Source organism: Labeo rohita, chromosome 25 (genome assembly GCF_022985175.1).
Source record: "Labeo rohita strain BAU-BD-2019 chromosome 25, IGBB_LRoh.1.0, whole genome shotgun sequence".
Lineage (NCBI taxonomy): Eukaryota > Metazoa > Chordata > Actinopteri > Cypriniformes > Cyprinidae > Labeo > Labeo rohita.
In genome coordinates this window covers 27,545,412-27,555,653 of record NC_066893.1, presented here as the reverse complement: position 1 = coordinate 27,555,653, position 10,242 = coordinate 27,545,412, and the positions used below count along the sequence as shown (strand labels likewise).

The following is a 10,242-nucleotide window of genomic DNA, read 5'->3' as shown; positions in this document are numbered from 1 at the left end:
AGCTTTGAAATCACAGGAATAAATTAAATTTTTAAATATATTCAAATAGAAAACAGTTATTTTAAATAGTAAAAATATTTGAATCAAATAAATGCAAGCTTGATGAGCAGAATTTCCATTGTGGTTATATTAATATTCAATCACAATGTAATGATGATTTTTTTTTTCTTCCTGTTTTAATTTCTATTTCTCACTTTGAGAAAAGTCCTAAAAACCTTTTTGCAGAGCATATACCCCAGTCAATCTACTTATTTCATTATTTATTTATTCATTTATTTGTTTCCATTGTTTTTGGTCCTACATATTTCTAAGAAACAAAATGTGTAGGTGTGACCAATATTTATTAACTATTTAATAAATTATTTATATAATGGCAAGAAGTATAAAATGTTTTGTATACATCTTTGTATGAGTCCATTCTGCAACCTCTTTATTTATTTATCTGTGTTTTGGTAATTAATTAATAGAATAATTAACATTTGTGACCCTGGACCACAAAACCATTTGTAAGTAGCACGTATATATATGTAGCAAAAGCCAACAATAGGTCAAAATGATCGATTTTTCTTTTATGCCAAAAATCATTAGGATAATAAGTATTAAGTTGCATGAAAATATCTTTTTAAAATTTCCTACCGTAAATATATCAAAACTTAATTTTTGATTAGTAATATGCATTGCTAAGAACTTCATTGGGACAACTTTAAAGGCGATTTTCTCAATATTTAGATTTTTTTGCACCCTCAGATTCCAGATTTCTCTGGCAGATGTCCTATGCTAACAGCACATCAATGGAAAGCTATTTATTCAGCTATCAGATGATGCATAAATCTCAGTTTCATAAAATTCACCCTTTTGACTGGTTTCGTGGTCCAGGGTCACATTTGACCAATTACTAATACTGTATAATGTGCGAAATACACCTTACTGTTTTCTAGGCACAACACTAGCAAAGAAAGTGAAACCTCGTTTCGATGGTCGAGAGGGAGGAGCGGATCGGCGTGACTCCGCCCCCACGGGCGGCGCATCAGGTGGCGCAGGTTTCATAAAGCCCCGCACAGAGCATCCGCAGCAGCATCAGCGGCGGTTGCGGCACCGTGAGAAGCTCCGTCATGGCGCGGGAGTCCCCAGCCTCATTATCGCTGTGTATGGATGTGGCGCGCACTCGTCACCCGCTCTCGTAGTGTTCCCTCCCGCCAGTCAGCCAGGTGATGCAAGCCCTCCACAGACCCGGGCTGCACCGGGCACCTGACGCTGAGCTGTGGCTGGACAGGATGGCGGACTTCCAGAACCAGAGCTCTGCGAACGGCTCCGGGTCCGAGCTGAGCCGCTTCAGCAACCTGGAGGACATCGACTTGGCGGCGGACGGCACGCTGGAGCTGCGCGTCATGATCTCCATCGTGTACTCGGTGGTGTGCGCGGTGGGTCTGGTGGGGAACCTGCTGGTCTTCTTCCTCATGAAAGTCCGACAGGGGAGGAAGAAGTCCACGATCAACTACTTTATCATGAACCTAGCGGTCACGGACTTCCAGTTCGTCCTCACGCTGCCCTTCTGGGCCGTGGACACGGCGCTCGACTTCACCTGGCCGTTCGGACACGTTATGTGCAAGGTGGTGGTGACGGTCACCGTGATGAACGTGTACGCCAGCGTGTTCTTCCTCACCGCTATGAGCGTGACGCGCTACTGGTCCGTTGCGTCCGCGCTCAAGGACCGAACGCGCAACAAGCGCTGCTCGGTGAAGCTGGTCAGCGCGCTCCTGTGGCTCCTGGCCACCGTGGCGTCGGTCCCCACGGCGATCTTCTCCACGGTGAGCTCGATCAGCGGCGTCAAGCTGTGCCTGCTGCGCTTCCCCAACGGCCAGCACTGGCACGCTCTCTATCACCTGCAGAAGATCCTGGTGGCGTTCGTGTTTCCGATGCTCATCACCGTCGTGTGCTACTTGCTCCTGTTGCGCCTCATTCGCCTGCGGAGCATGAACAACAACCTCCCCAAGCGCAGGTCCAGAGTCACCAAATCCGTCACGATCGTGGTCTTGTCCTTCTTCATATGCTGGCTGCCCAACCACGCCATCACCTTCTGGGGAGTCCTGGTCAAGTTTAACGTCATCCACTGGGACAAAGTCTACTACACGCTCCACACGTACGTGTTCCCGGTCACTATTTGCCTGGCGCACTCGAACAGCTGCCTGAATCCGGTCTTGTATTGCCTCATGCGCAGGGAGTTCAGGAAAATGCTCAAGGACTTCTTCTGGAGGATTTCCTCGCCCGCGATCGCCAACAGCTGTCAGATCCGCCCGTTCTCGGGCACCGTGAAGGAGCGCGACGACAGCCAGGCGGTGATTCCTCTGAACGTGATGGAGACCGAGGAGTACAGATTGTCGGTGGTGAACGGGCAAACCGACGCGTTGCCGTCCACGGACTGCGCCATTAGGAGGTAGACGCGCAAAGCCGTGCGTAAAAGCGCGCTGTTTACTTGAGATACAATACTGGAGGATAAAGGGAACTTTTGGAAAACTCTGCAAGGATGTCGTGCGAGCCCTTTTTTATTCTACTTCCTTCAAGTGACGTTTCGAGATGTTGCATCCTTAAACGTTCGTGCCAAATTGTCTTTTGCAAACCATGCGTCCGCTGCAAGCCACCGTGCTTTTTAACGCTTCTGTCCCCATTTCTGAATTCTAAAAAGTGGTTTTATTCCGTGTAAACGTGCGCGTTGAAGCAGACGTGGATGTACAGAGCATCGAAATAAAATATTGGGCTTAAGCTGCAATGCATTTTTTATAGTTTCCACTTTTACTCGTGTTTGGAGGAAATACTGTTGCATTAAAACTCAAAAAGAAAAAAAAAAACAGATTTCAAAATAATCGTTTATACATACAAATATCATAGTAATAATAATTAAATTATGATATATATATATATATATATATATATATATATTTATTTATTTATTTATTAGAAATATTTGGCCAACCTCATTTGTTGTCTTTTCCACACATTTGGAGTAAAATATTATTGCATTAAAAAAAGCTAGAAAAAAATAAAAAAGAACATTTATGTATAATTCTTAATAATACATTATGAGCTACCAACCCCATCTTTTCAAATATTTTGTTGCATTAAAAAAATGCTGCAAGATAAAAAAAAAGAAAAGAAATAATTGCATAAATGCTCCTACGGTAAATGCAGCAGTTTTTAAAGCAGCAACTTGAAATTGCTACATTTTTCATAGCTGGTTTCCGACCTCCTTTTCGTTGTTTGAATCTATTGCCTGGAAATTCTGAAATAATTAAAATGTATTGCTCATTTGAAGTGTAATAAAGCTATGTCAATGACCTCAACCATGTGAAGGTGGTGGTCCGAAAGGAAATGAATGTAAACAGTGTTACTATGTTGTCCATTTGAAGGGCATAATAAAGTCCTGTCTTATCATAGCAATGTTTGTTTTCCTCACAAACACAATTACAAAGTTAACTTTTACTGTTATTCCATCTAATTAACATTTGACAGCAGGTCTGTGGTTTAGGGAGTAAATCTACCTCAACAGCTTTACTTCAGTTTATTATCTCAACAGAGACACATAAAGCTGTGCAAACAATAACACGACAACAGGGGAATTTATGGGCTTTATGATCCAAAGACGGTTTGGTTCACAAAACAACAGAGTTTGCTTTCAGTTCTTGCTTTTTATAGGTTCTAATAAATTGTTTAAACATCTTTTTACACACAGAGAGGAGCAGTGGACATTTGGTGATCCACGTGTACACACATTTATTGTTTTTAAACGGGGTCTTTAGGTTGAGAGAAGACGTCATTTAAAAATTGATTTCTGAGATATGTGATTCATTACACCAAAATTATATTCTCTCTATAAACACAAGAGGGCACTGCGATCACAATTTCAAACACTAAACCAACAATCTCAAATCTTTACTACTTAAACTATTTAAATAAACAGTTGGAAAGTTCTGGAAAGTCAACTTTAAACCAACTATTAACCGTACAGTAAAAAAGTCGCACATCTGGTGACTTTGAAAAGAATCCCACGGTCGTTAGTTAATGATTAAAGCAGTTTGGCAGGTGGTTTATCAGTTAAATATGGTCATGCTTGTGTAATTATTTCATTTTTTTGCTAATTTAGGAAGATTTAGAGGCTGTAATATCTGAGGTTTTTAGCTGGAATGTCATTCTGCTACTGATTTATAGCAGCTCATCAGCTGGTCAGAAATGTCACAATCTTTGCAAAACCCTCTTCGTTAATTTGTCCGTCACACGCCACGCCGGCTTTACTCAGCAGCTCATCCACTGTAACACAAACATCAACAGCATTATTATTAACTAAATTCATTCAACAACAATGTAATGAGGAATAAGGCAAAAAGATTGTTTTATGCTGATGGATTGCAGATGTTTTTAATGTGCTGCATTTGACATCAAAATTTGGAATTTTGCTGGTTAACTTTAAGATTTTGGGATATTTTTCTTTCACAACATGTCTTGTTTCAGACTAGAAAACATCTACAACACACATTTAAATGTTTATTTTATTGCACTTTATCTACAGTATTTGCGCCTGTAAATTTCGATTACAAATATTTTTAAAGGCTGTTTCTGGTGTTTTCTTTTCTTTTCCACTTCAGCAGCTCTTACATGCACCAAAACTTAGTTTTATTTGTTTTTATATTCTAAAGGTTTTTACTGAGGGGTTTGTTCGTATATAATTCACCTGATATTTATTTGATTACATTTTATCTATTTGCGTCTGTAGATTTAATTAAAAACACATATTTTTAAAGAATATTTTCCACTTCAGCAGCACTTACATACACCAAAATTTACAGTTTTCCTCCCTTCTATATTCTGAAGGTTTTTACTGAGGGGTTTATTCATATATCATCCACCTGATTTTTATTTTATTACACTTTATCTATTTGCGTCTGTAGATTTAATTTAAAATGCATATTTTTTTTAAGGTAGTAACTAAAAATGAGTTTGTTTCTCCACTTCAGCAGCACTTACATGCACCAAAACTTACAGTTTTATTCCTTTCTATATTCTGAAGGTTTTTACTGAGGGGTTTGCTCATACACAACTCGCCTGATATTTATTTTATTACACTTAATCCATTTGCGTCTGTAGATTTCATTTAAAATGCATAATTTTCTTAAAATGCGTTTGTTTCTCCACTTCATCAGCACTTAGATGCACCAAAATTTACAGTTTTATTCCTTCCTATATTCTGAAGGTTTTTACTGAGTGGTATAATTCGGCTGATATTATTTTATCTATTTGCATCTGTAGATTTAATTAAAAACACATATTTTTAAAGAATATTTTCCAAAAATTAGTTTGTTTCTCCACTTCACACTTAATCTATTTGCGTCTGTAGGTTTCATAAAAAAATGCACATTTTTAAAGAATATTTTCCCAAAATGAGTTTGTTTCTCCACTTCAGCAGCACTTACATGCACCAAAACTTACAGTTTTATTCCTTCCTATATTCTGAAGGTTTTTACTGAGGGGTTTATTCATATATAATTCGCCTGATATTATTTTAACTATTTGCATTTGTAGATTTAATTTAAAATGCATATTTGTAAAGATTATTTCCTAAAAATGAGTTTGTTTCTCCACTTCAGTAACACTTACATACACCTTTTTATTTTATTCCTTTCTATATTCTGAAGTTTTGTACTGAGGTGCTTGTTCATATATTATTAGTCTGATACTTATTTTATTATACTTTATCTATTTGCGTCTGTATTTCTTTAAAAATGCATGTTTTTAAAGATAATTGTCTCAAACTGAGTTTGTTTCTCCACTTCAGCAGCACTTGCATACACCAAAATTTATCTTTGTCTATATTCTTAAAGTTTTTATAGAAGGGTTTGTTGCTATATAATTCCTATTAAATTATATAACATTTTATGTCTAAAGATGTGGTGAATTTTTTTCCCGTCTATTAACAGTACTTTATGGAATTTATGAAATGATAAAAACAGATATCCAAAATCCCTATAAAAACCTTTAACTCATATATGACAATAAAATGAAACAAGAATTTCGAACCTGGCTTTATCCAATGTTCAGATTAATTTTCTGGAAATTAATGCAAATTAGGGCACATTTAATTATGTATGGTGATATCTTTTATTTTACCCTAATAAAATGCATAAATTAGCCAAAGTTCCTACGTTGCATGACATTAAAAGACTTTTGAGACGATCAAAAACCTGCAAAGCTAATGTTTGGAATTCTTTTTTTATATACTTACAGATAATGTTCCAAGTATCGGTCAATGGAAACGGCTTTGTTAGAGATATAAAGCAGGAATATGCAACATCTGTCTTAGAATGGCACACCGCACAATGCATTGTGGGTAATGTAGTTCAACCTTTCCTGTGCACATGGTCCGAATCAGATTTACCTTCCTGATCTGTGAGTCGCTCTCCAAAGCATGTCAGTCTGGCCCTGAACTCAGACGCCGTAATAAAGCCTTGCTTCCTCGTGTCCATCAACCTCACGGCCTGCAGGATCTCGGCCCGCGGGTTCTCCTGCTGGATCTGCACGTGCATCACGCTGAGAAACGTGGAGAAGTCCAACTCGCCGCTCTTATCTGGGACAAGCAGAGTCAAAGCGCTTTGCCAAAAAGCTTCAGATACAGAACCCGTTTGATCACGTCTGACAGGCTGAGAGTTATATTTATTGCAAAGGGTTTATACATAGTACATTTCATCACATTTGTCAAGCAAGGCTTCATTTCATCAGCAGCACCACATGTGATGTCAGTTCAAATGACACTTCTTTCAATTAAAAACATTGTGAATGTATAGCAAAGGACTTTCAGTGCTCTGTTTTATTTCCAGGCGACTCTATAAACCATCTTTCTGCATTCACTGACCTTATCTGGATGTGCTGGGCACTGAGATTTGCAATTGTTATTGTTGAGTTTCATTTATCTTACTTATCTTAGTCAGCAAAGTTTACACTGTTGACTTTACCTGGGGCTTGGAAGTGTAGGAGGACATATATGCGATAACTTAACATTGACGTGAGTCATTTGTTTGCATGTTCAAATACTTCCAGTATCTCAGTTTAATGTTCACAGTCACTGTTATTATAGTTGGTTTTCAATGAGCTGCTTGACTCAACCAATAAAGAACTAAAAAATCCTATTAATTTTCTCAACAGGGAATTGATTTCTAAGGAAATCTGTAATATTAACATTTTTTATAGCGCTTTATACAATATGGATTGTTTCAAAGCATCTGTGCATTAATAAAACAGGAATACAACAGTGTTAATGTTGCAATGAAACAAACTTAATTTCTATTAAGAAGAAGCTCTACAGCAGTTATTTTAGTATTGTTTGTTTTATTAATATTTTGAATTATCTTTTATTTTATATATTCAGATTTATTTTTAGTTTAATTTGCTTTAGTCATTTTTATTATATTTTTTCTTTTTAAATATTACTATTTGTACTATTTATAAAGGTTTAATTTATTACTATTTTATAGGTTTAATTCCTTTTTAATTCTGTTTTGTATAGTTTTTATTTTCAGTTAGTAATTTTAGGCCTTTCCAAATTAAACTTATTTCAGTTAGTTCTAATTTCTAATATTTGTTCAATTCAAATAATAATTTTTTTTTTTTTTTATTTATTTAATTTTTAATTGTTTTATTTTCAGTTAACGTTAACCCTGCTCTGCAGAAGAAAAGTGTCATATTTCAACTTTAATGTTGATTCAGTTCATTATCAATGTTACAAAAAAGGCCAATTCAAGTGGAATTGAAATCATTTCACAATTAATGAACTTTCTGGCTGCTGAAAAAGTGGGCGGGAACAGTTGAGTTTGGGGCGGGGCTATCTTTGATTGACAGATGAGGAGCAGAAGGGGAGGTGTTTAAGAAAACAATTTAAAAGCAATCATTATTTTGCAGTTCTCAACTCATTTACTTAAACAGACCAACAGATATAGATACTATACCGATTTTATGGGTTAGCAAGTGTTTGTCGAGTTCTTGCAGGGTCGGACAGCAGCCCAGAGATCTCATGACCGTCAGCAGATCTTCCGCCTTCATTTTACCCCTGCGCTTCTGGTCATACAGGGAAAAACACTCCTTATACTCTGACAGAAACAGACAGAAACATATTACTATACACAGAAAATGTAGTATGCAAACATTAGAGAAACAACACCATGCACTTTAACTTTGAAGTAAGACCATAACAAATTGATTGTTTGAAATGTATCCAGATGACAGATGGAAAAAAAAAATCTTTTTTGTTTGATAAGGATTGGATACAGTTTGGCAAAGAATCTCTTTAATCCCAAATGAAGGATTTGTTCTGGCATAAACTGAGACAACCTGTGTAAGAGGGAATCAAGATTACAGCATTATCAACAACAGCAGGTGGAGGAATGAATCAAAGCCAGACAGTATGACAGACTGGAGCGTTCAAGATATCCTCGCATTTCCGCAGTGTATATCTTTGTGTTTACGATGTAAATCATGCATCTGTCTGTCTTGTTTTTATTCTCATATTTTGTACCCTGTTGAGCCCCATGTATGGTTCTTTCTCTGTTTCTGCATCAGAGGATCTGCACCGTGTTTGTCGAGCACTAATGGGTCAGTTCAAGTCCAGTGACCAGCAACAAATTCCACTTTGTTTCCAGTGAAAGAATAAAATCTATTGAATGAGCTTCAGTATCAGTGCAATATATAATAACTTCCAACATTTATATAATGTTTAACATATCATGAAACGTTCTTTCATATATATAGGCTATATTCAAATCTAAATGTTCACAAACTAATGGTCTACTAAACATTTTATGAAAGCTGTAATAGGTACTCAAGTAAAAGCATCTCAGTCTCTCTGTTAACCTGTATTTCCGTCTTATGTGAACGATATAACTCTAAATTTATCTTACTAATCAGATAAAAACAATCACAGAGTGTCTTTACGAAAAGTTTGGCATAATAAACCCAAGAGAATAAACCCACTTACCACTGATTTGATCTTGACTTAGGAATTTCGTCTGCAATGACATAAGTATACATTAAGTAAATTATATTTTTGTTTACATAGAAATAATACGCAAAGAACAGACGCTAAACTGACCATGTCCACAAGCAGACCTGCTCCACTACACTACAGTAAATCAGACATTGGGCTACAAATGTTGTCAGCTGTTTGTAATGACCTGTAATTCCTAAAGGGGGCGCTCGACGGCACAGAAAGCTGAATCTCCATTTAAATCAACATTTTAATCAAAAACATTTGGAAGACAAATCTTAGAATTGTTTAAAAATATCACATACACTGTACACTGTAAAAAACAACTTGTTGAGTCAACTTAAAATAATTTGTAACCTGGCTGACTTAAAATTTTAAGTTCAGTCAATTCAAAAAAAGTTTAGTCAACTTGAAATGTTAAAGTATACTAAGTGACAACTTAGCTATTTGAGTTGAATCAACTTAAAATTTTAAGGCAGCTGGGTTACTTACCCATCTGTTAAGTTTAGCAAACACAAATATCTAAGTTGTTACTTCGTACAACTTAATATTTCAACTTGACTAAACTTATTTTAGTTGACTGAACTTAAAATTTTAAGGCAGCAGGGTAACAAATTATTTTAAGCTGACCCAACAAATTGTGTTTTTTATTTTTTTACAGTGTATATTATCCAATTCAGTCGTGTTGTAAGGATTTTTAAGAACATTTCTGCATTTTTACTCACAAAGTTGATAAGACCGGCGCTGAGGGAAAAAAGCGGGCGTCACGTGACAGCGGCGTTTACGCTGAGGCGCGAATTTTATGCCTGAATGACATTGGGAAACTTTAATAAACACTGGATATTTGTAAATGTACATTGAAAAGGTACAATAGTATAATTAATAATATAAACCTATTATGCGTGAGCAAGTGATGAGCCTTGTCCATTCTACCCATGACAGTACACATCGTGTATATTTATTTAAGTAATTAATTTTTTAATTAAATGTCTTAGTTTACGTACATAATTAATTAACATATTAGTTTTTGAGGGAAGACATTGCAGATGAATAGGGTAAAAAATAAATAAATACCACCTTATTTCCCCACTCGATTAATCAGTTCAGTAAAACAGTTGTTTTGTACAAGTTATCTGAAACGTTTTTCCCGCCTGTCCTGAAAGCTTAATTAAATATGCCCTAATTAGCATACATTTTCAGATTTTAAGTTACAGAGGGGA

At 36.4% G+C, this 10,242-nt stretch overlaps 2 protein-coding genes across 2 annotated transcripts; one reads left to right on the top strand and one right to left on the bottom strand.

Moving 5' to 3' along the window:
• Positions 1–986: 986 nt before the first annotated feature.
• On the top strand, positions 987–3,320 carry rxfp3.3b (relaxin family peptide receptor 3.3b). The gene has a single exon (XM_051100387.1). It carries the CDS (start codon positions 1,212–1,214, stop codon positions 2,436–2,438), a length of 1,227 nt encoding a protein of 408 aa, XP_050956344.1. The 5' UTR covers positions 987–1,211; the 3' UTR covers positions 2,439–3,320.
• On the bottom strand, positions 3,320–9,151 carry calml4b (calmodulin-like 4b). The gene is made up of 5 exons (XM_051100389.1): positions 9,128–9,151; positions 9,014–9,044; positions 7,989–8,129; positions 6,425–6,613; positions 3,320–4,302 (listed from the first exon to the last, which is right to left on the bottom strand). The coding sequence occupies exons 1-5, from the start codon at positions 9,128–9,130 to the stop codon at positions 4,211–4,213; spliced, it is 456 nt and encodes a 151-aa protein (XP_050956346.1). The 5' UTR covers positions 9,131–9,151; the 3' UTR covers positions 3,320–4,210.
• Positions 9,152–10,242: the final 1,091 nt, after the last annotated feature.